The sequence below is a fragment of the Pteropus medius genome, unplaced genomic scaffold, assembly GCF_902729225.1.
Source record: "Pteropus medius unplaced genomic scaffold, Ma_sr-lr_union100, whole genome shotgun sequence".
Lineage (NCBI taxonomy): Eukaryota > Metazoa > Chordata > Mammalia > Chiroptera > Pteropodidae > Pteropus > Pteropus medius.
Genome location: NW_024347791.1, coordinates 16,506,151 through 16,533,002, shown reverse-complemented (window position 1 = coordinate 16,533,002; position 26,852 = coordinate 16,506,151). Strand labels below are relative to the sequence as shown.

The 26,852-nt window shown below is 36.0% G+C and overlaps 1 protein-coding gene across 1 annotated transcript in view; it reads left to right on the top strand.

The window, feature by feature from the left end:
• CDK14 (cyclin dependent kinase 14) overlaps positions 1-26,852 on the top strand; it is a 503,580-nt gene that overhangs the window by 106,459 nt on the left and 370,269 nt on the right. The window contains exons 3-4 of the mRNA XM_039878136.1: positions 12,776-13,021; positions 24,913-25,007. Coding sequence (XP_039734070.1) covers positions 12,776-13,021; positions 24,913-25,007 — 341 coding nt within the window. The remainder of the gene's footprint in view (positions 1-12,775; positions 13,022-24,912; positions 25,008-26,852) is intronic.

Below are 26,852 nucleotides of genomic sequence, written 5' to 3'. Positions count from 1 at the left end.
CCTATTTACAGGAGCAGACTTTTTTTTTTCTAGAATAAGAGCTTTAAGGGAATAGTGTCTTGACGAAGAAAACTAATTGGCCATGCAATGTGAGCCACTTTATGTGGCTCGATTCTTCTGTTTTGTGAACAATGGGTATTCCACTTCCTGCTGCCGCTCTGGGAATTTTGTAGGTTGGAATAGGCTTTTGCTTTGTGAGATCTCAACAAAGCCCCTCCCTTGTTGTGCATAGGGATTCTCATTTCATGCCCCCCATTTCTGAGCCCTCTGGCTATATAAATGGGTGAGGGGAGGCAGTAGAGAGTTAATTCTAATATTTTACCTCCCCAGACTATGTATTCATTTGGTCATACGATGTCACTGCTACACTCTTGACTCTTTTTTTCCATGATGGAGTTTTAACCAGCATATAATTATGGATGTCAGGTAGGAGTCAGAAAATTCACATATCTTTTTCCTCATCCCTTTGACCTTTTTGGGATATTTAGTGCATTTTTAGTGGAAACAGTGGCCCAGATTTCCACAGAATTGCCATGTCCTTCTGTTTGAGAATAGAGGTTCCTGTCTTTTGTCCAGTCTGGAATGGGAAATGTTCAGTTATGCCATGTGGGCATAGGGCTTCTCCCCCACCGTCCAGGGGAGGGCCTCTTTTAGGATACATGGCACTCTTCACAAGTGTTAAGTTCCCTTTAAAATCTTGTTTCTGGATCTTGAAGTGAATTCCTTCTAATTTCCCGCCCCCCCTCCCCCAAAGCTACCTAATAAATAAAGAACAAAACAAGATTCTGGGTTTAATTCTTCTTAGAATTTTGTGATAGTTTTTTTTGTTTCCATAAATGGTGGCCAGTGGCAAAATAGTGCTTCTGTATTATAAACATATAAATCCATACACTTCCATGCAGGAAGTAATGTTACATAGGCTGTTATAACTCATGAATATTTTTCTGTTTCTACTCCTAACTCACTCTAATCCTATTGCTTTAAAAAATTCATAAGTAATATTTATATACCCAATATAAACATATTGGATGCGTCTTACTGAAAAACTTTGTTTCAGAGTTCAAAATCATATTGAAGAATTATCTGAAATTACCATGATCTTTTGTGGGATGTTTGAGCAAAAATGTTACCCAAGGAATATTGAAATGCTTATCACTCGTATTGTACCCAGAGACTGAAACAAATTTTGCCTCTGAAAGACTCGATCTTTCTCCCAAACTCAATCCCTTATTTGACTGTAGCAGCAGAATCTGTCATTACACAGTTTAGAGCGCTGCACCTCAAACTAATGTGCGCAGAAATCCCCTGGGGAATCTTGTTAAAAAGCAGGTTCTGACTCAGTGAGGCTGTGGGAAGGGCAGCGGAGGGGGCCTGAAATTCCAGGTGATGCCAGTGCTTGCTGGTCTTTAAGCAGCAAGGGGTTAGAGAATATCCCAGATGAAATCCTGATCCCCAAAGATAACTACATGCAGAAAAACCTGTATGGGCCACAACTAACAATAGAGATGGCGTTTCTACTTGGACTTTATGTTATTAAACTTTATGTTAAATTTATCATTATGATTTGGACAAAATAAAGAACCTACAGGTCAGTAAAGATATGCATCTCGGTGTGAGCCTATGAGCAAAAACTATTTTTTATATCTAGATCACGTGTATAATTATAACAGAAGGGAAAACAACTAAATGAAATTATTTTTAGCAATGTTTATTAAAAGTTCAAGCAGCTGGGAGGACCACCTAAATCTATCATAATTGAATTAGTAAAGCAATGATCAAGCCTCTTGGTGTGGTCAGCATTGAAGCCAGTACGGGGTATAACAAAACTACAGTCACTGACGTGGCATAAAGGAATGTAATGTCCTCAAGAGTTCTCCATTCAACTGTGTCCATCAGCCATGGATTTAGGATTTAAATGAAATTGGGTCAGACCCCAAAGAAACCAGTCAGTAGAAAAATAAGCATTTTTAAATTAAATCACAATAATAGACATTGAGTTCTGGTGAGTGGGAACAGCTGGTGAAAGCCTTTCATTGACTGGGAAATATCTAGGCTCAGAAGGTGCCTTATTGTTATGTAGTTTTCTTAGGGCTAGTTTTTTAAATGGCCTGTGTTTAGTTAAAAGGGAAGGCGTACAGTAAGGAAAACAGTCCAATTTTAAGTATTAACAGAACACCCTGCTCATGCTGCCTTTTGGGCTTTGGAGACATTAAAGAAATGGAAGATAAGGTTCCTGTGCTCAAGGTACATAGAGTCTTGTCATAGAAATACAATGAACACATGAGAAACAGAGCAAAACAAAGACCTCCTCCCACCCCAGCAAAATAAACCAAACACATGAAAACAAATTCCACAGTTGCTTACATGAAAGCATATAAAACAGCATATATTTAAGTGACAAATTATGAAGTACAATCTAAAAATGACTCAGTTCTTAGGGCGTTTTTGGTTGCGACAGCGACAGTGACAGTGACATAGGGGCACAACCATTTATTTATTAGAACCAAGATCGCTAGATGTGCTACAGAGTTACTGGTGCGCCGTGCTGCTTACAAACAGTTCCTTAGCCAAAAGGCCCAGACTCCATCACTGAGAAATGATGCCGGGGCCTTAGCTTTAAGGAAGCCCTGCAGAGACAGAGCTGTCAGGGAGGTGTTCACGGTGTGAACCTGGCTGCCTCCTTTCTAAACCCTAAAGTCCTAAGGGAAATGGAATGTAAAAGAAAGCGCAAAGGAGTGAATTTATGTGTCTGGCCTTATCTAGTTGATCTGTTTAAAATCATTTACCAGCTGCAAACTGCTGCCTAGAGTTTATAATAGAACAGTTGAGCTATGAAAGATCTTAAGGGCTGTTCACTCCAGCTGTCTCATTTTACAGATGAGACGACTGAGACCCAGAGTTTAAGTGACTTGTTCTAAGTCATTTAGTTCTGGCTTATGTGAGAAGGAGGTTTGTCTCTATATTAGCTAATGTTCTGAAGATGATTTCAGGCAAGATCTTGGTTCTGATAAAACATAGCTATAAATAAAAGTACATTCATGTGTATATCCCTCTATACACATATAGATAACACGCCCTATTTTTTTGCTCCAGCCATTCACATTACCACCTACACACACACACACACACACACACTCTCTCTCTCTCTCTCTCTCTCTCTCTCTCTCGAAAAAAAAGAGAAGACTATAATTAAAGAGAGGACAACATACTTTTACTTTTACTTTTAGATCTTACAGGTTTATGTTAGAGATAAAGGCTGCTCTCACGGGTTATAATTCCGGTGGTATTAGAAACCTCCAGCCCCACCCCAAATACCTTGCCCACTTATGCCCAATAGCTGAAATACCTTTTACAAGGGATGAAGCTTTTGATTATGTATTTTGCTTAAAGTTTAAATAATTCTGGGGGAAGTAGTACACTGATTTAAGGGTTCAAAAACTTTAAGTGATTGATGATGGTTTTTAATTGGGAGCAGATTTCGAGAGAAGATACTGAGTAGGAGAAAGCCATCAGGCCCTCAATGGGTAATGGGTGAAAGGAAAAACAAATGTAAGAGGTTGAGTGTGAAGATTTTTGCTTATTTTAGTTTTGCATTGGACCTGTGATGGGTATTCCTTTTATGAATGTCAAAAGACCATGACTTAGCTTACTGCCTGATGCATGATGCATATTTGCTATGGGTCAACTTGAATCCTTTAAACTAATTTTTATTCTGGTATCTGCCTTCATCAAGAGTGTGGAGTGAAGAAGCAGAGAAGATCACACTCTGAACTCAGGAAAATGCCGATCACCTGGAAATGGTTGATTCAAAGGGACAATTTTCAGCCCAAATGAATTCACTCGAAATGAATGCCAACCTTAACTGAATTAAGTTGTGCTCTTTCAAATCCACTGCAGTGAGTATGGTAGACAGTTGTCTGGATTTTACATAGCTCAAAGCTAAAATTGTAGGTCAAACTGTGACTTTCGGAGCCTCTAACACTGTTTGAATTTGTAACAATTTTTCCTGAGTTTTGATTTTGCCAGATAGTGTACAGACAGACCCCTGTTAATAATGAGTGAACCAAAATAACTGATTCAGATGAACAGCCAAAATGTGTGGATGCATCTCTAACCTGGTTTGAAATTCTAGCTGAATTTACTGGCAAAAAAATAAAAAATAAAAAAGAACTGGAGTTTAGTTTGGTATTTGTGATGATTTCTTCTTTTTATGTTTTTAAGTGCGTGAGACGTCCCTGCTTATGTAAATTTTGTCACTTAAGTTTCTAAATGGAACAAGGAAGTGTAAAAAAATGCAGTCATAGAGAAAATATATCCTTAATTCCTGTTAATATTGGAATGTCTGTTCTTTGCAGGCAGTACTGGTAGCACAGCTGTCCACTGTGATTGGCTTTGGGCAGCGGCACCAAAGGTGTTTTCTTCCAGTCCCATGATTCGAGAAAACCACTTTAACCTGTGGAAGCTCCTTACCTTCCATAAGTTAGTCAAAAAACCTTTACCACACCCTTCAAGCAGAGATTTGAAGGAAAAGGTGCTCTTGGGGTGGGGTGGGTGGGGTGGAATAAAAAATGAATAGAAACCCAGTTTCTGTCCTTTGGCGGAGACAGTCAGGTTGTCGAGATTAAAGTATTGCAAAAAAGAATTACAATCCAGGGTATGCAGAATTCTGGAGCAGACTAAATGCACAGTTATGGAGCTGTATTCTCAGTGAAGGATTTGTCTGAGTGGGTGGGATTTAATTAGCAAGGGCTTCTGAGCAAAGGTAAGTTTTGAAGCGTCTTGAACAGTATGGTGGGTCCATGGCTTGGTGTGGGAGGAAGTCTACAGCTTGATGTGCCCTGTGCTGAAGTTACTAATAAAGTATGTGTACAGGACAGTGAAAGCCATTTGTCTCAATCTATTTAAGCATTTATTATTGACAATTAAATTCACTTAATTTCAAGTACTAATTTAATGTGACTGATTATTTTAACATATTTCAGATACCTGAAACAAAGAAAATATGCACAAGTATGATTATTGCAAACTATGTTACTTACACTTATTTTGTTTTAAATCACCAATGCCGTGGTTTAATTAATTTAAATATCATTTCTATATTTCTTTTTATATCTTCCTAGGGTTATAGATTTACTTATTTAAATCTATTCCAGGGGTTTCAGTAATAATCTTTTTTGAAACTTCTTGGTGTTGTGTAATCTTTACAGATCCACAAGTAAAACAATGCCTTCTCAGAATAGCAAGGGTTATAGGATCTGAGTTGTAGACTGTTGGAGTCTTGGTTGCTTTTTCCAGAGTGATTCAGATCTGAGTCACTGGGTAGCAGTTAAGTTGTGTTTTCTTTTTAAGGGTTAAATTTCACGTAGTCATTAAATTTAACTTATTTCCAAAAAATGCCTTCTACATTGGTTTTACATAATTTTTCTTTGTTGTCTGGTGTCTTTCCACCAGATATATTCTTTGTAAAATGTTTCTTAGGTGACATCGCATGCCTTTTAGTCTCGTGTTATATTGACCTGGTCTGTCATCGCCGGAATATCCTGTGTTGCTGATCTTTCTACACTTGTGCTGCATAGACCCTCTCTCCACAGGCCCTGATCAATCATTCCTATTCTAGCTACAGTTTCTGCTTTTTATAATTGGCTAACTCACATTTCCATGTGTTAAAACTAACCATATCTTATTATATTCATCCTTCTTTTATAACTGCCATTTGCTCTTTATATTAACTTTTCTCTCTTGAAATCATAATGAACTCATGGTTTTTCAATAACTCAACTTGTTCCATTTAACCATAATTTTATTTTCCTTTTGATGCTCAAATACATAATCACAGTCTGGTCAGTAGAACCCCTATAGGCAGGTTCCTTTGTCCTTCTAGCAGTGTCCCTGATGTTTTGGAAAGGATCCTAGTTTTCTGGTAACAGCTGGATATTTCACAGCTGTTTTGTGCTTCCTGCCCTGTGAACTGGAATCAGGTCACCTTCCAAGGATTCTTCTTCTTATATACAGTGGAGAATTGGAACATAGACCAAGATCTGGGCACTACAGGTGCGCATGAAAGTTAGTAGTGGATCAAAGGGCTACGATTGGTGGTTGGGAAAAATCTGCCCTTTTGAGGTTATGGGTTCCCATTAATTTTTTCCAGTTTGACATGTCATGCTTCTGCTCTCTAGTTTTCTTACAGTATGAAGTTATATCTGTCTTCAAAACTTTCCGGTGCACTGACCATAAGCACTTTATTGTGGGAAGAAAGACAAGTAACTTTTACTTGGGGTGGGGAAGTATTTTAGATTGCTGGCAGGCTGATGGAAGGCTCCAGATGAAGACTTGAGCACTGGGGAGCAGCAGCAGTGTACAATCTGGCTTCTGGAACCCTCTTTCATTGCTAGGACTCTGGTCTGTTCGCTCTTCTCTTCACGTGCCCTGGGCACTTCAGTGATTTTATCTTATGAGCTGCCAGAAATTACAGCTTTCTGGGGGGATGAGCACAATTCTTACTTCACCTTGCCTGCATCCTTTTCCAGAACAGACCCCGTCCATCCTATCTTCTTCAGGGTCTGCAGGGTGCCTTGCCTAACAAGCTCACGCTTGAGGTCAGCAGGTCTGGTTTCTCATATTTCTGTGAAGGGCCTGGATTCTGCTTTCTGTTGTGCTTATGGTTAACAGAGATGGCCAGATCACATTTAAGTTGTTTGTCTCAAAGATTGGAAACTTGAAACTCTTCCAAAACGGTCACTTTGCCCTTTGTGGAAAACTCAAGTATTACTTTCCTGGATGAAGATGCATGCACAAAGTAGGTGCTTATACTAGTATTATTCACTTAAACCCCAGGTGAAGTGGAGACTAGTATAAATTGTGTATAAATTTAATTATGTTCAGAACTTGTTCATGAGCTTTATGCAGATGGAGTCCTGCAGAAAACTCTCAGTGTGTGGTCATTTATTGATAGTGGTCATAAAAATCATCATTTATTTTTTTGTGGATCTGATACAGTGTATCAAATTCAGAAAGTGGTATCTGCAAAATGTTCCTAAGAACATTCTGCTCAAATATCAGAGTGCTTCAAGCAATTTCAGTATTAATTTGCTATTGCTGTGTAACACATTACCACAAATATACTAGGTTATTTCAGTTTCTGTAGGTTAGAAATTCAGGCATGGCATAGCTGGTTTCTCTGCCCTAGGTCTCTCTAGGCTGAAATCAGGGCATTGGGCGTGGTTGTGGTTCTCCCCTGGGGCTCAGGATTCTCTTACAAGCTCGGCAGTTGTTGGAAGAACTTATTTTCTTGTGGTTGTAGGATGGTGGTCCCCATTTTCCTGCTAGTTTTCAGCCACTGACCACTCCTAGCTCTTAGAGGATGCCTTGCAGACTGTGCTCCGTGGCTCCTGTTTCAGTTCACAGCATGAAATATATTTGCTTTCTTCCAACTTAGCCAGGTCGCATCTCTCTTTCTCTTCTGTGACTAACTGAGGAAAATGCCCTACTTTTAAAGGGCTCTCCTGATTAGGTCAGGCCCACTCAGGATTATCTCTTTGCCCTATTTCATAGCATAATCATGGGAATGATATCTCATATTCACATTCAAAAGAGAGATGATTGTGTTCAAAGGTGAGGGATACTGGGTGTCATTTTAGAACTCTGCTCATCACAGTGAGCTTGTAGTTTGAAAAAAATCTTTTGTTGATAGCATTTTCTGTATGTACGTTTATTATTTTTGTGTCAATACTGCTGGTTTTTTTTGACAGTAGTTGGATAATAAAAGAGCTGCAGCCATTTTTTAGCGAGAGAGCATGAAGATTGCTTACTTGATTGAATCTTCTTAAATCCGATTTATTAATTTGACAGAACCTTATTGAGCTTCACAGTGAGCTGGGCTCTGTGTAGGGCTCTGTAGGAAAAGGGGGCAGTCATGTGAACAATATTCTTGCCTGTATCCAGCTGGACAAGAGCATGCTGAGTCTCAAATGTGTTCCGCTGATGGGGTGCCTGGAAAACATGGTACCCTGCAAACTGTTGTGGGATATGGATATGTTTTAAAATTATCACATGAACCAGGAGCCAACTAGTAAGAAATACGTTTGTGAATGTAGTAAAATCACAACCATAGGCATGTTTCCACGTAAGTATACTATTTCCAAGAAGGTTATTTTATGTTAACTATTGTTTTCTACTTGTATTTTATCATTTGCTAGTAGATGACAAAACTGAGGAATGTGAAATGCCTACGAATGTTTGTGGGAAGTATTTTAAGTTTAGAAAATTTTGTCAAAATACTTTTTCCTCTTAAAAATTGGAAAAAGACTGCCATTCTTCTGTCTTAATGGTAGAATGCCTTGGAGAAGCGGGTTTTCCACAGGTATATAGCTTGTACTGATTTTTAGTTATCAGGTGTGTCGTAGTCAGATCCATTAAATGAGAGACTACCTGATTGAAAACATATTGTAGGGTCCTTAATGTAAGGTCTGAGGGAGGACATCAAGCTTTACTTGCAGTAAATTCTGTAACACTTTCTCTTACTTAAATTGCATAGACTCAGTTATCAAGATTTCTAATCGGAGTACCGCTGTCTCCTAAAGTTAACAACCTTGTGAGTCTTAGTTTTGTCGGAATTGGTAGCTTGAAGGGCAGCAAACGAAAGGTTTATATGAGTTTATATGATTTCATGAACTGGATAAGAATTAAATTCATTCCTTTAGCTTTGATGATGCCCTTCCAGCTCTTCTTTCTTTTGCTGACATGTTGAAGTGACATTTGTCATTTAGCCTTTGCTAATATTTCTTCTTTTCCAGTGTGAATGCTTTATATTGCCTTTTTCTTGTTTTTGTGGCATTGTGTAGAATTTAAAATACATCGTTTAATCAAAATGATGACAGTGGACATCCTTGATTTGTTCCTGTTCTTAGGAGAAAGACTTCTTACCATTAAGTTTTACATTAGCTGTAGTTTTTGTAGATGCCCTTTTTAAGGTTAAGGAAGTTTCCTTCTATTTTTAATTTGTTGAGTTTTTATCATGAGTAAGTACTGGATTTTGTCAAATGCTTTTTCTGAGTCTACGGATATGATCATATGATTTTCAAAAAAGATCTGCATATCAGTTATCTATTACTACATAAAATTTACCCCCAAATAGCATCTTAAAACAACAAACAATTTTTATCTCACGTTTTTTGTGAGTCTAGGATCCAGGTGTTTCTTAGCTGGGTGCCTCTGGCTCAGGGTCTTTCATAAAGTTCTAGTCAAGCGGAAGCCAGGACCGTGGTCGCATTTGAAAGCATAACTCATGTTGTTTTCAGGCGTCAGTCCTTCTGTACATGCGTCTCTCCCCAGGGCTGCCTTGTGCTGTGGCAGCTGGCTTTCCTCAGGGCTAGTGATCTAAGAGAGAAGTTAGCACTGAGAGGGCGAGAGTACCACTACAGAAGCCATAGTCTTTTGTAATCTTTTCTGAGAAGTGGTATCCTATGATTTCTGCCATTTGGTGGATACAAATCAACAAATGCAGCCCATACTCAAGATCTGGGGACTAAATAAGTATGACTCCCTGGAAGTGGCCACCACTGAGAACCATTTGAGAGACTTCCCACAATTGTACATTAAAATGATGAATTACATGTTTTTTAATGTCAATCCCAATTGCCTTCTTGGGATTAATACTACTTTTTCATGGGTTATTATCGTTTTTATATATTATTGGATTCAATTTGTTAAAAATGTGCCAATATTCTTTGCATCTATATTTATGAGAGAAATTGAACTGTAGTTTTCTTGTAATGTTTTTGTCTGGTTTTGGTGTTGGAATGATGCTGGCTTCATATAATGAGTTGGGAATTATTCCCTCCTCTTCAGTTTTTTGGAAGAGTTTTTGTAGAGCTGGTATTATATTGTTCTTAAATGTTTGGTTTACTTAACTGGTAGTGTTGTTTGGCCCTGGAATTTTTGTCCGTGAGCCTTGGTAGTTTTTATCTTTCAAGGGATTCGTTTCATCTAAGCTCCTGAGTTTATTGGCATAAAGTTGTTTATAATATCTATAGAATTTATGGTGATGTTACTTACCGCTTTCATTTCTGATATTGGCAATGTATGTTTTTCACCTTTTTGTCCTTACCAATTTGGCTAGAGGTTTATCTTTTATTGTTTGTTTGTTTTTGATCTTCTCTGAAAACCAGCTTTTGGTTTCAGCAATTTTCTTTATTGTTTTCTATTTTTCTATGTCATTTATTTCCACTCTGATATTTATTTATTTTAATTCTTCTGTTCTGTTTGCATTTCCATTCTTTTTTTTCTAGTATTTTAAGGTCTAATCTTATTGCTTTGAGACCTTTCCTCTTTTCTACTATATGCACTTAATACTAAAAATTTTTCTATAGCTAAAGTACTTTAGCTACATCTTGCCATTGAGGTATTTTGTGTTATTTTCACTTAGTTCAAGATACTTTTCTAATTCCTCTTTTGTATTACTTAGTTTCTAAATATTTACTGTCATACTTACCTTTTAAAGGACTTCTTTTTCCCCTCTGGCTCCTTATGATCTTTTCTTTATCACTGGTTTTAAGCAATTTGATGTTGGTGTGCCTTTGTATTATTTCCTTTGTATCTCTTGTGCTTGGGGTTTGTTGACTTCTCCAGCCTAGGTGTTTATATATTATAATTATAATTCAGTTGCTTCGGTGATGTGGGTGGTTTCACATCTACATCACATCTACATCACATCTATTACATATTGCTTTCATGTCTTTAAGAAGGACACATAAACCCTTAAAAATGTTGAGTTCATCTCATCTCCTTGTGATAAATTGTGAGTTTATGATCATGAGTAGACGACTCTGCCTTGAGTCTTTAAAGACGTCTTCAGCTATTTTCTAGTCTGTTAAAAGTATGATGATATCTTTCTCATTTGACTTAACTGGAATTTAATTGGTGCTTAGCAGTTGAGACACGCTCTTAGGACAGAGTGGATGCTAGATAACACACATGGTTTGGTGTGTTTCCTTCTGTACATTTCACTGTGCTCATACATACACATACAGATATCTATATGTTTGTGTCTGTTGGCATGTATATCTGTATCTATTGATAGCTCTTCGTACACATAGATACATTTATTCCCCACATGGAATCATCGCGTATATATTATATTTTTGCTTTAACAGTATAGGATTTTCCTGTTTTCCTGACATTTTAAATAGGAATGTGGAAACTTTTCACAAGAAGAAAAAGAACTTTAAAAGCAATTTCAGAGTTATCTTTTCTCTAGAGAGAATAATAAAGTTACCTAGCTTTATAGACAAGCTAGAGGCCATAAAGATTATTTAATAAGAACAACAAAGTCTTCAGAGTATAGAGGGAATTAAAGGATTAGAACATAAAGTAAACCAGGAGGAAAAGTCAGAGAGGCTAAAATCAGCTGAGACAGTGGGGCAGGCCGTGCAGGAAGAGAGTGAGTGGGGAAGCTGGGAAGGAAATAAGGGTCTAGTGCAGTAATGTAAACAAAATTTAAAAATAACTGTTACTCATTTTTTTACAGTATTAGTCCTTTTTATCCATTATTTTTTCATATTAAAAAACATTATTTTCAGATTTTCAACATCTCTAGCCATTAGTTTTTTAAAATGCCCCATTCTAGTTTGGGGGTGAATTCAAGATAGGGACAGATTATATATATATTCAAGCATAAAACTTTTGAAGAATATTATGGTCTCTTTTCTCTAGCTTTTGTTAGCTGCTTCCATGATGGCCCATCAGTTAGAATGCTCATCTGATTTAGCTCAACTGATTTTTTTTAAAAAAAACACTTATTTATTTTTTATGGTAACATCGGTTAATGAAATCCAATAAGTTTCAGCTGTACACTTTACAAGTAAGGCATATATATGTTTACACTGTGTGTTCACCTCCCATAGTTAGATTTCTTTCTGTCACCACATATTTGACCCCCCTTTACTTGTCTACCTCCTCCCTCCCCCACCCCTTTACCCTTTGGTAACCACTAGTCTAATGTCCATGACAATGAGTCTCTGTTTATTTGTCCTGTTCATTTGTTGCTTTGAGGCTTCTATCCCACGTATAAGTGATATCATATGATTTTCAACTTTTTCTATCTGGCTTATTTCACTTAGCATGATTATCTCGAGGTCCATCCATGTTATCGCAAATGGCGGTATTTCATCTCTTCTTATGGCTGAGTAATCTTCCATTGGATATATGTACCACAGCTTCTTTAGCCAGTCATCTATTGTAGGACACTGCGGTTGCTTCCATGTCCTGGCCACTGCGAATAATGCTGCTATGAACGTTGATGTGCAAATTTCTTTTTGGATATGGGTTTTCAAGTCTTTGGGGCAAATATCCAGTAGAGGAATTGCTGGATCATATGGTAGGTCAAGTCTTAGTTTTTTGAGGAATCTCCATACTGTTTAATTAAGGCAAGTTATCCGACTTCTTAATGAATCAGAAATAATTCGACTTGCAGTCAGATGGTGAAACATGTTACAGAGTTCAAGAACCATTTTAGGGCACGAGCATTGTAGGCCTTAAATTTCTCTTTTCAGAGATAGCATTTTTAGTGTCAGCCCTAAGCGAATACAAGCAGAATGATTATGAGGAATTTTTCATGTTGCGATTTAAGCCGGTGTAGCTTTTAGAATGTGGCCTTGTTAGGTCTTTCCTAAAATTAAAAGTGCATGTTTTCTAGAGTAACAAATCAGCATGTTTTTGATGTTAAAGTTTCAGGGGGAGAATTCTGAGTTTAATTTCTTTTTTTTTTTTCCACTCCCAGATATGTGTCACAAAGATGTCTACACGGAACTGCCAGGGAATGGACTCAGTGATCAAACCCCTGGACACAATTCCTGAGGATAAAAAAGTCAGGGTTCAGAGGACACAGAGCACTTTTGACCCGTTCGAGAAACCAACTAACCAAGTAAAGAGGGTGCATTCGGAGAACAATGCTTGCATTAACTTTAAGACCTCCTCCACGGGCAAAGAATCTCCTAAAGTTAGGCGGCACTCCAGCCCCAGCTCGGTAAGTGCAGTCTTCTTCCTTATCAGTGGGTAAACAGGAGGAGCAGCTCTCTCAGCGGAGCAGCACGTTGTGCTGGGAAAGGACAGGTGGCTTTATCAGTGCCTCACAATGCTTTCTCTCCCAGGGTGATATAACGTTTTGGAAGTAGGAGTGTGCGCTCGAGCAAAGTATATACACACTCTCTATTCATAAGCACCCAGCAAGCAAATGAGAAATGATTCAACTTATTTTTGGAAGAATCTTTTTTTTTTGTAGTTGTTTTCAGTTAGAGGAATTTATAATTAAAAATCCTTTCTTATTTCAAACCCTTGGAATGGATATTGAACTTTACCACGTTTGTGGGCAATATGGATAGTTCGGAATTTTGCAAGTTCACAAAGAACGCCATTTCAGAATAAATGTTAAAATTTGTTCACTTGTCATATTCCAGTTTGTTTTCAGTGTAAATATTTTAAGATTCAAAAACTAGACCTTGAATCTTTTTAAAGAGAAATCCTTTTCATTAAGCTGGAATGTTCTAAAATCTCTATCGAGTCTTGCCTTTTGATCTAAGGAGGTATAAAGATCTGAGGTGATGGATGGTTTTTGACTGTAAAATTTTTACTGAAACTCATATTTCAAGACTGGCTTGCATTTAACATTGTTTAAAAACCTTATGATCTTTTTAAATTAAGTAGTTTTTTCAGATTTAACTTAACACTTAGAACCTTTGGAATAGATGCTCTAAGAGTTTAAAAGGTAAGAGGAGAATGCTAAGAGAATTTCGATTCTCTCTTCTTGCTAAGAAATACATGCCACTTCGTAAATTTTAAATATTAAACTCCATGAGAGCCAAAACGGCAAGTAATGTCAACTGCTAGAAGAGTATTGACACTTCAATTTAATTAAACTGTATGATACAGCACGCATTTTGTATCACAATTTGTGTTAATGAAGCTGAAATAAATATTATTAATGCAACATTTATGAGGAGACTTGATTATCTGGTTTTCCCCAAACTGGCCCCCATAATCTCATTTATGATTGCAAGGTAGCATCCATCTAAGTCATAGATATTATCACTAACTTCTGGAAAAACTTTTAGATTTAGTATCATTTAGAAGAGATGAAAGGAGTGGTTGAGAAGATTAAGCTATGTTATGGAAGAGAATTATATATTCTATATACAATTATATATATTATATAATAAAAGAAAATTACATAGTCTATAGTTATATATATTAACCTATCAGTGATATGTAGAAATTGACATTTTCAGATATTGCAGCGAGGCATACTTATACTAAAATATTACTAACTATTTAAATTTAACTAGTCGTCCTGTATTTTATCTGCAATAATATTTACAGTCTATTGGCACGTTATTTCATTTGTTGTTCCTGCTTCAGCTCCTGGGAGCTTTTTAGGTTGGCTCCTGTGTCCTTTTGAGATGTCTTCATCCCTTTGTTTTTTGAGCACTTCCTTACTTTCTGCTCCTATGAGACAGTCTTGGTTTATATAGAATTTTCCCAGCCCCAGATCTAGAATCAGTTTCTCCAAAGAGCCCTGGTTTCTTTTATTGGAAAGTGATATTTAGAAACCGAGATGTAGGTGCTGGGTACGCCTGTTGCTACTGGACGTCATGTAGTTTTAAAAGTCAGTGCTGTGTGTACATCATAGCATAATGGGATTTCAATATTTATTTTTAATTTTTAACAAGAAGTTAATTAAAATCCTTATCGAGGAAGTTGAGACTCCTCTGATGCTCTCTGTATTTCTCTCTTTAAAGTTAAATTTTATTTTTATTAAAATAATGCTTGAACATAGCTTAAAAGATCAAATAGTAGAGGATTCTGAGAAACGATAGTGGCATAGGTTTTGAAACTCTTTATATAATTAGCCAGAGCAACTCGTATAGTAAAACCAAAACTAATGGATAATACTGATGACAAATATAGATGACACAGTATCTCCATGAACCTCAAAATAGGAGTGAGGGGAACAGGTCGTGAACAGTTTTAAGAACTGCGTAGTATCTGAAAGTATGAGTGCAGAAGCTCAGGGAAGGAAAGGGACTAGTGGCTATTCTCAGAGCCAGGGAGCTTCCACGTTGCCATCAGTGTGGCAGCTTATGGGCCATTCCTAGGACAGTGACATCAACTGAGAGGGGAGTTCGATGGCTCCTGTGAGTGGGGGAGTCCAAGGACAGACACCATAGTGTGGTTTGCTGGTGTTGCAGTCTGCTGGTCTTTGTCCTGTGACTTCTCTAGACTGTCTAATTGAAGCACCTTTCCAGGACAGAGCCCTGCACTGAATAGAGAGTTGTCCTTCCTTGCACAACTTGATTTTCCTAGTCGTAATTGCCTCATCTTTTCATTTGTTCATAATTAATATAATTAATTGGTATAATTTTAATCACAGACTGAGGCCCCAAATTATTTGATAAAACTATAAAGCTCCTGAAACAAGCTGGAGTCAGATAACCTATCCATTTTTCTTTTCCCTGAGATTGACCTAAGTAGTTCTCCATCCTTCTAATCCAGTCTGGACTGGGTGATCTCCAAGCCTGCTCTTTGAGGCTTCCCTTCACTATTTTCCTGAGAATTTTCTTTTCCTTCCTTTTTGTGTTAAATACATAGGCTCCGTGTTACTTACATATCTTTATTGTTCTTGGTTTATTTTGCTGCACATGTGACTGTCTTTATTCATACTTAATTACTTGATTAATAAACTGACTAGGAATAGGATTTTGGTTTAGAAAATAATTTTTTTAGCCTTTTGACATTGCTTTGTTCTTTTCTAGGCAGGCCCAATCTGGAGAGAGAGGGGAGGAAGGCGCAAACTTGATAATGAGAATTCCACTGCAGTTCTCAGATGGCCATCATGGGGGTTTCGTCTTGTCATTGCCTTCCTTCTGTGGGACTAGATAATTCCCAGATAGAACCAGTCCCTCTTGTCAGGTTGTCACCACTTGTGGTGCTTAGGTCTATTCCTCTATGGTGCATCTAGATTAATTTTGTAACCAAGTTACCCATCAAGTGTGTTTTATCTTAGTGTGTCTATGTTGAACAGGGCTAGGCAGGCAGGATGATAGACCCTGTTGTGGAAATCGAAGGCAGAAGAAAAATTAGCCAAGGCAGGTTTCACTTCAAATCCTTATTTAATGAAGTCACATAGTTCTGATGGAATCCTTCACACCTCACCCTCCGACCCACTCTCACAATTATAGTATAATGTAATAGAGAAGTGATCCTCGTGGTTTTCCTGCAATTTAGGGGCTCATCAACAGTTTTAATCAAAGGGTTATGTATGAAGGTTAAAATCAATTTTCAGTGAATTCAGTTATGAAACTGTGGACATTCTTATAGCCATGTCAAGGTGTGATTACAGGGAACACAGAGGTATACTCATGTAGTTTATAAAAATGCAACTCAAAAACCCATCCGTGCTTCTGGGAATGGGGTTTCAGTAGATGACAAACTTAAGCATAATATAGTATCTCTTCCATTTGGGTGGGATTTAGGTCTCCATGGGAAGAGTCCACCAATATAGTAGTGGTAAAGAAAATTCTTTCTTGATTCCAGTCAACTTGGTTTGAATTCAAGCTCTGTTGTTAGCTCTAGGATCTTAGATGAGTTACCTTATTTCTCCAGTCTGTCTGTCTGTCTGTCTCTCCCTCCTTCCCTTCCCTTCCCTTTCGTTCCTTCCCTCCCTCCCTCCCTTCCTTCGTCTGTCTTCCTTCCCTCCGTCTTTCTTGCTCTTTCTTTCTTTCTTTCTTTCTTTCTTTCTTTCTTTCTTTCTTTCTTTCTTTCTTTCTTTCTCTCTTTCTCTCTCTCTCTCTCTCTCTCTCTCTCTCTCTCTCAATAACAATAATATATCATATATATCATTCATTTCATTGTTCATTCATTTCATTCCATTACATTCGGCCTATTCATTCATTCATTCGGCCCATTCATTCCATTCGGCTTCGGCTGACAACAACAACAACATATATATATATATATATATATATATCTCTCTCTCTCTCCATCATATCACTCCTCCACTCCCTTCATTCCCTTCCTCTGGTCCTTTTTTATATTTCCCCTCCTCGCTTTCTTTTTCGGCGCTGTTTTCTTTCCTTCCTTCATTCCATTCCTTTCATTCCCTTCCTTCATTCATTCCTTCATTCAAACCATTCCTATTCCATTAAGCTTCCTTCCTTCGGCTTCCTTCGGCTTCTTCTCCTTCTGTACATTCTTCCGCTCCCTCTTTCCTTCTTTTACAAAGATTTATTCCAAAATTCTTCTTAGTTTTTAAAATTTAAATACAATTTAAATTTAAAATTTAAATACTCTATACCAAGAATCACTTGATCACAAATTACAGATCCTTCAAGTTTATGACAAAACCCTGCTTCAAAGACTCTTAGAAGCAGTCTTCACTTGTAAAGATGTCTTAGTGTTTATGATTTGAAACATCCTAACAGAATTCAGCAAGTCACTTCCCTGCTTTTGTTGTTGTTAAAGTGGAACTTTTTCCTTAAGAAAAGACAGCATTTATGATATGCCCTCAGATAGCACCTAGTTTTTATAGGCAAATAGGTTTTGTAGAAAGAACCATGTAGTAGTGAGGGGAAGAACACCTTACTTTTGAGGATAAGCAAATTTTAAGGTTCCCTGAAATGATGAGCTTCAGTCTGTAAAGAAGACCAGGGTCTTGTCTTCTCTATGAAATAATAATGATGGTCCATATAGGCTGTGAAGCACAGAAGGTCTTAACCGTGGACCATCCCTTCTTGATGAAGGAGATGCTTTTTGAACACCTAACTAAAGTGAGACGTTAACACAGCTGGGGACTATATATTTTGGTAAGAAGAACAATTTGATCTGAACACATTTATAATTGAGTACACATCTTTTAAATTGTACTTCTTTGTGAGAAATTCACTTAATTCACGGTTTTTAGGTTATAAATTTTCAGATATACATCTAACAATAATTTTGATTAGAGGACTTTAATGTGAAGTACTACTTTACTGTGAAGTAATACTTAAGCTTTATTGATATTTCAGTTTGATTTATAAAAGTTAACAAGTAAAATCTAAAATTCAAATATTAAGTCCTCAAGAAATAAAGTATGACTGTGTATATGAGGAATGACAGATCATTTCCTATATGGTCAAATTGTAAGGGATTAAAATGTTCAATAATTCAAGAACTTATCCTAAAAAACAGAGTTACAAAGATACACATTTCAGGAGTTCATCAAAGACTTATTTTTAATAGTGAAAACGAAACTATCTAATTGTTAGGATATTGGTTAAATATGTATAGCACATCCACATGACGATACACTATAACACTATTAAAAGTCAGGTTTTTGAAGAATGACATGGAGAAAAAAACCTTTTTTTTTATTATAATTAGTGAAATAATTATAATAAAATAATTATAGTGATATAATTAGTGAAAGAAATTAAATATAAAATTACATGTACACTGTAATACTAAATATGCTTCTAAAACAAACACAGGAAAAAAGACAGGAAAGAAATATATCAAAATGTTAACATTACCTGTGAGAGTGGGTGAGTTTAATTTTATTCTTCTATTTTATCTAATATTCTACAATTAATATGTATTAGTTTTATAATTGGAGAGGATAACGGCATTTCCTACCTGTTCTTTAATACCTTTAGAATAGAAAGAAATGAGACAGTCACTTAAAGGCTAGTTTTCTGTTAAAAAAAAAATGTATTAACATTATCTCATGGTTCCACTGGTTCATTCAAAATAACATCCTCTTCAAATAACACCACTGTGATATATTTAAATAAAGTCTGTTCAAGAATTTCCTTCATTGATTTAGATTTAGATTTCTAAATCCATGGTACATGGTCCAGCCACAATCTGCCTTTCTGGTGAAGACTCCTCCTCCTCCTCTTCATCTGCATGGTGGAAGAAATGTCAGTACTTTCCAGGGTTGATTTCTATATCTTCAGGCCCAACAGAGAATCTGGGGGTTCTACTCATTCATTCTTTCTTTCATTTGATGTAGATTGTAATTTAAATGCGCTGTATTAAAACAACAGAAGAAAGCATTCATATACTAGCTGACACACAGGTCTGCTGCAGCTCGTTCTACTTATACAGTCACTTGAATTGTGACGACAGTTACCTGGCAAATGTTTTTTTTTATTCTCAGATATCATTGCTTCCTTGTCAATGCAGTTTAAAAGACACAGATATAGTGAGGCTATTGTTTCAGTGAGGTGATAAAGCAATCTTTTTAACCTCGCCTGTGAAGAAGCCACAGAAAACCCTCTTTGCCACTGGTGCTGCTGGAGACCTTATTACATCTTTTCCAGTCTTACCGCTGCTTGAGACTGTGATGAACACTGCTGCCTTCCGTGACTGCAGTCGGCACGCCAGCAGCTGGAGATGGCCGAGCCCATTTAGGTCTCAGTTTCTCCTTCAGTCCCGGGGGCAGCAGGGGTGAGGTGTTCATCAAAAGACTCCAGCCGTTAGTGTGGACGCGGGTCTTCTGTCTTCAGTAGCAGCTGAAGAGCCACATAGAGCTATTGCAAGGCACTACTATCCACTTCTTCAGTCTTTAAGTTTTTTATGTTCAAATGGGGTTACTAATAGAACCAAACTCAGGGTAGAGTTATAGAGATTAATGGATATAAAGTGATTAGGTCAAACCCCTGCACTTAGTAAACACTTGATATTAGTGAGCTGTTTTTGTTGATTACACAATGAGCTAGAGCTAGTAAGGGCAGGCTGGCAGACTGCATTCAGCTGGAATATTATCTTCAGTTTCTCATTTTCCATGCCAATGTTCCCCTCCACTGGTCCAGACAATTGACAGTTCTCTGTACCTTGATTCTGTTAAAAAAAAAAATGTATTAACATTATCTCATTAAATTCCACGTCTCCGTGCAGAAGCGTCCCTAAGTAATTGCTGATTAGCCCTCTGTGCTTGCCTTCTGTAAGGTGCTATCTCAAGCCTGCACTCTGAGTAGGGAAGTGATAAGCAGGGAGTAGTTGCCCATAATGCTGTTTCCCAGACATCAGAGAGCCAAAGAAAATGTTTAGGGTTGACAACTTACTGGTTTGATCTAGTTCTTTACTTAAATGTGATGATTTAATAAAGTTACAAGGAAAAAAAAAACACAAACCAAAGGCTCGAACTTTAATTATTAAACGAAATAGGTCCTCTCCTTCTGAATTAAGATTAGTTTCGCTTATTTGGTAGGAAGGGTTTTATTATTGGCTTCTTTAAAGACTTAGCACTTGGATTCCTTATTTATATTAATAGTAATTATAGATCAGAACTAGTCTGCAAACTTAAATTAGGAGACTGACAAGAACCTAACTCTTAAAACTCAGACTGTCTCAGACATGATCTGTTTCATTGGTGCATTCTTTTGTAGGCTAGAACAACTTTTAGAGAGGTATTACGTGTGTGCCATTCTTGCTGTGGAGCTAGCATGATTGATCTGTTAGTTACAGGGTATTTCCATAATGTCTACATATCAGTTTCACAGGGCAAACAACATTGATTGTATTAGCACCAAAAGTGGAGAAATATTAATTTTCTGCCATCACAGTGTTCACAGACTATATTTTAACCATGGCAGTTAATGCATCCAAATCTATTTAATTAGATAAATAGACTACTTTGTGCCATTAGCATCTTCTCTTACTTGGTTTTTCTTGTGGATAAATGGGGTATGTTTTAAAAGATATTCCCCTTGTTTTTCTGATTTCCTCAATTCAGTTTCTTCAAGTCTTAAGTTTAGTATAGTCTGCATGTTAAAATAGTTACATCAACTCTATTATAAGACAGTTTATGAAGGGTGAAATATATGCCATTTTTAGAAAATTATATATGCCTTTCCAGGAAGAGAAAATATTTTCTTACAAATTTTGTGTGACTATGTCTTATACTTGCTGTAAATACGCATTAGCAGTTTATCTCCTAATATGAGTAAAGAGGTAATATTCTGCTGCTGCTTTTTTCTTCAACTTAGATTGGATTTATTCTTAAAGGAGCACTAAAGCAAACATACAGACTTCTCATTCTGATTTTAAATAATTTAGAGTGGAACTGTGAACACAATATTTTCCCCGTTGAAGATCATTTTATACTGAAGTTTAATATAGATTTTAAAATTTCTATTTAAAACTTGGGCTCAGCAGGGTGATGGTAAAGTGTGACATTCGCAAGCTGTTTCCTGGTGATGAAAAATGCATGAGAACATAACCCACACAAGACTAGTTAAGTGATTTTGAATGTAATTTTCTATTAAGTTTTACTTAATTTAACTCAACACATAATTTGTACTTTACAAGTTTCTTGAAGAAAAGAATAGGTAGCCCCTTGTCTTTATTAATTCCTTCCTACTATGTACTTTGTTCTTATCTAGCTTCAGTAAATGTCTAACTCATTACTTTTAGTCTTTCTTTTTGACTAGAACATGCATATATATTTAATTCTCTTTCATGTATGGATGCAGCTGCATCGCATGTGTCTTAAAATGTCATGTCATCAGTACTACATATTTATTTTTAAATTTTAAATTTTGATTTTCTTTTTAATCTGTGTGGCTAAATATTTAGTTTTCCTTTTATTCTTTATTTCTAATTTATTGCATTGCATTCAGAAAATAACTTAGAATGTTTCTCTGGTTTTGAATATTGAGATTTTCTTTGTGGCCTAATCTGTGGTCATTTTGTGTGTGTGCATGTGCGCGTGTGTGTGAATTTAAATTTGTACTTGGAAAGAATATATGGTAATATGTGTTAGATCAAAATTTTAATTCTAATATTCAAGCCCATATATCCCTTACTTATTAGTTGTCTTCTTGCTCTGTTGATGTCTGAGTGATGTATTTCTCCTATTATCACTGTGGAGTTGACAGTTTCTCATTTTATTCATACATTTCAAAACTCTGTTATTTGGCTCAAACTAGTTGATGATATTAAATTTCTTGGTAGATTTTAATGTTCATTTTAATGAGATATACTAATTTAACCTGTTTTGTATACATTCTGTCCTATCTGCCATAAATATTGCCATGGCGCATTATTTTGCAAAAATTCTTATTTTTGCTGTATTTCCCCCTTCACCCTTTATTTTCACATTTACTCCTTTGTTTTAATTTGTCTCTTCTCAATAGTATATTGCTCTGTTTCCTTGGTCTTTTCAAGCTAAGAACTTTCTACTAACAAAGGAAGTTTGTTCATTTATGTTTATTGTAATCATTGATGTGTTTGGACTTAACTTCTTTCTTGTTTTGTGATCTTTTACTTGGCATGCTTTCTTATTCAGCACCCTGCCTCCACTAGTCTCCTACTTCTTACCCTCTTCCCCCTTCTTCCTTGCAATTTTTTCTTCTATTCTCTTCTCCCCCAAATTTTCTTGGGATTTGTACATCTTATCTATGTGATTCTAGGGATTCCCTTTTACAAGTTAAGAAACATATTAAAACTTATGCATTTGTAGTTAATCAGTGTCTGCAAGTCAATCCAATGAAATCTCAAAATGCTTTATTTCTCCTATCCTGCTGTTCCTTGCCTTCCTGTAATTTTTCCATCACTCCAACTACATCTTATATTGAGTTGATATGGAATTTTGTATCTGATTTTCTTTTCTGATGATGGTAAAATTGCAGCTTTTCCATCCCACTTGAGAAACTATCTTGAGTATAGGATTATTGATTTGAAATAGTTTTCTCTTTTCAGCTGAATTGTCTTTTTTCAGTTATTGCTGTATATAAAACTATTGTGCTTTTTGGATGATTTTTCTATTTAGATGCAACCCTTCCCCAAAATTTTCTTGGAAAATTTGATTCAGACATTGAACTTACTTTTTTTTTTCACCTGTATCTAGTATTTTATTCACTGTCCATTAAGTGTTTTGTTTTACTGATTAAATATTTAGCCTCTAAATCTGTTTCTTTTCACAGGATATAATATCTTTGCAAACGTCTCTGAAGATACTGTTGTTTTCATTCAAAGTTATTCATACCTTTGCAATGTCAACTCTCTTAGCAGTGTTTTAGTTTATCTGCCCATTAAATTTTATGCTTCTTGTTGATTTTCCTGAAATGCTTTGTGATTTTTTCATGGTATACTCATTTTTGTATTTGAGAATTTCTGTCACCTTATTCTGTTTTCTATAGATTGTTTCTAGTGATTGTATGAGAGGCAGGGATCACAGCTTGGGGATGGGAGGATGTCATCTTTTCTCTGGGTGTTGGCTACTTTAGTCCTTGCTCTGTCCCCCTAGTCTGAATACTGACAATCTCAGCTCTCTCCTCTGTGCAGATGTTCTTGCAGTTTGCTTGGGAGGACACCGTGTGCTCAGCTGTGTTGATTAGTTTCATATTTACCTACAGACTCCTGCATCTTTTTTCTATAATATTCTTCTCCTACATGTTGGGACTTTGGGTTCTCTCAGTCTTTTTTCTAACGTTTTAATCCTTTCTATTTTCTATCTTTCAGAATTCCTCAAAATTTCTGATTAAATATTGGCATTCTTTTTGTTTCCCATTCCTGTGTCTGATTTATTATTTTTTAAAAATATCTTTTTAGTCACTGCATGACATTTTGGGTAGGAAGGAGGTAAGAAGCATGTGCTCGACTTGCCACATAGAATCCTTATAAATGGTGGGAGTCAGATTCATTGCCAGTATGTTGTCTTTTTTCATAAGTAATACAAGAGCATATGCTCAAGAATAGTATTCTATAAACGTTCTGCAAGAAGTTCCATCCTAAGCTTCTAAAGTTGGTTGCTTACAAAGTACCGCAATCATTAGCAATATTTTTTATCAATTATATATGTATTGATAACTGTGAGCAGATAATCCCTTAAAGATGCCTTTAATTCCTTATATGTAATTTTTCTTTTATAGTGACATTTAGACAGATAATTTGCTCTCATGGAAAACAATGCTCCCCTTGCTCTCTGGTGAAAGTTTGAGTGGAAGTTGAGCATAGCAAGTGATGAGATCACTCACTCTTAGCATTGTTATGGTCATGATGGGATGTACCATTCTTAAGGAAGAGTTATTTTGTTGCAGCTAACCCTTAAAATTTGGTTTATATTGATATAAGTGAATTCTTTTGTATTAATTAGTGAAATCTGAATGCTGTGTCTTTAATTATCTCTTTTCATTGTCACTGAAAAGTATTGAGGGAATACCTTTACATGATTGAACTGTATACCATCATGATTTACAGCAGGGTTCAGATTGTAAATATTTTTAGGTTTTGGCCATATGATCTCTGTTGCAATTACAAATCTGTTGTAGCTTGAAGTCATAAGGCAATATGTAAATGAATGTGTGTGACTGTGTTCCAGTAAACTTCATGGATACTAAAATCTTTTCACATAATTTTCATGTGCTATGAAATTTTATTCTTTTTTTGATCCTCTCCCCAATTAAAAAAAGTAAAACCTTTCTAAGCTTATGAGATATGCAAAAACAGATTGTAGGTAGGATTTGCCAGCCCCTAATTTAAAAGATTATATAATAATGGAAATATTAATAACTTATTGAGTGACAAAAAAGTTACAAACAATATGTATAGTGTAATCCCATTTATATTAAAAAAAGCAATCATCAATATATGATTAGCACTGGAAGAAGAGATATAAAAATATTAACAGTATTTCCCTCTCGGTGATTAGATTATAGGTGGATTTTTTTTTTTTAAACTTCTTTACCGTGTTCATTTGTATTTTCTTAATTTTATTCCCTGAATATTTATTATGTTGTTTTTTTAAAATAAACATCTTATATCAGAAAAACATGTAAAAGTGACAGAGGATCTGTATATTTTTAGGAAAATTGTGTTATTTATTGTTAATTAGTTTTATACAATCCGTTTTGTTTAATTATTCTCTTCCATTTTTAGCCGACGAGTCCCAAATTTGGAAAAGCTGACTCATATGAAAAACTGGAAAAACTAGGAGAAGGATCTTATGCTACAGTATACAAAGGGAAAAGCAAGTAAGTTCATTAATTTTTTTTAATATTTCACATGTAAATTGTACCTGCTCTCTTACTACTAACAATATATTTAAATAATTTCCATTTAACATGTAATAAATCTTTCCCCTCAGGTTTTCATTATTGTTGTTCTTTTAACCAGTGTACAAGTCAGTAAAATTGGTTTTCCTTGCTAGCAAATTGTTTTGGATACTATTTCATTATAAATGTCCAGTTTCTCTTTTCTGTCTTACACATCTCCCCAACTTTGTGTTCTCTTTCTCTCATTGGAGTTGGAACCCCTAGATGAGAATTCGTTTCCAGCTGAATGACATGATTAATTTCTCATGGAGGTTTAACATTTGCTTAAGAGTACTGATTTGACAAGGCCAAATGTATCGGCCATTCTTGATGTCTTTTTAAATGAGTTTTTACTCCATCTTTCAGAAGTTACTTAATTAAAAATACTGCATACTCTTTCTTTTTTCCTGACTGTCTGCTTTGGCATCATGCTGCATATATTTTCACAAAGAGAAACGGCTTCGCCCTTATTTGTCCTCTTCCCCTGTGCTGTCCCAGGGTCAGAGCACGGATTTGGGTCGTTGAGAAGCTCACCCCACATGCTTCTGATAGGCCTCCTCCCTCTCCCCGGTTGATTAAGAGCACAGAGTTGCTGTATTTGGTGGCATGTAGCTTGTAGAAAACTTGATGCTACTTCTGAAATAATTGTGCGAGACATAAGCCTTGTTTTACCTTAATCACATTACCAAATAGTGTTGAAAAATAATTTTCTAAATTATCCATGTCTTTGTCTCCCTTTTAAGTCGTTATAAAAAATAGAGCATTCTAAGCTAATAAATAGAAAAGATGTAGTAGAAAATTCTCTGCAGTATCATTTCAAACACATAATTGGAAATTTTGATTATGTGCTGATTTTGATTAGATAATCTTGGGCTTTTGTGGAATGTATTCTTTTAACTTTGTTCATGATTTTTGAGTTAAGAAGATGAAGGAGTATCCTGTTAAAGGAAGACGTATAGTAAGTAAGGAAGTACAGAAATACTGTAAGTCAAAAATAGTAGTATAAATTTTGAGATCTTAGATATTTGAAAAAGAGAAGTTCTTTTTATAATTTAAATGAAAATTAAACATGTTAGGGAGTAAAAACAAAATCTAGAGAGCTGTTAATGACTTAACTATGTTGCTTGAGCGTAATAGAATGTCATGGTAATGGTCTGAATAGTTGAAGTAATTTCAATAGGGGTTATGTCTTGAATTTTATATTTTTTTCCTAAAGAAAATAGGACTCTACTGTATAAAAATTACTTGTGTATCTAATGTTAATGATGTGATGATAACTACACTGGATTAACTAATTATAGTATATGTAATATGCCTCATTTACTTCTCATAGTGCCTATAAGATAGGTCCTATTATTACCATCTCCATTTGACCAGGAATCTTTGAGCTTAGAGAGTTTTAGCCACTGTCCAAGTCCATTCAGGCTGTTAGTGGCCACACATGTTTTGGTTCATGTCTATCAGGTTTGAAGTGATTCTTTTTCTAACCATTACACTACACCACTTCCATGGTATAAGGCCTTCCTTGGAAAGATTTGTCCTTGTCGAATATTCCAAATGGTTCTCACATATGCTCTGACTTGGTTTAATCATGAATCCAACAGAGGCAAACATACTATATCATTATAAAGAAACAAACCAATCACTTTGAAGTGCTTTCCCACAAAAGATGTGCTCACCTGATTTCCAAATGTAAGTTAATAACTCTATTAAATGTTTAAGATTTATGTTACAACTTGGAGATGGTTGAAGAATCCTTCGTTCATTATGCCTGAATAAAAGAAA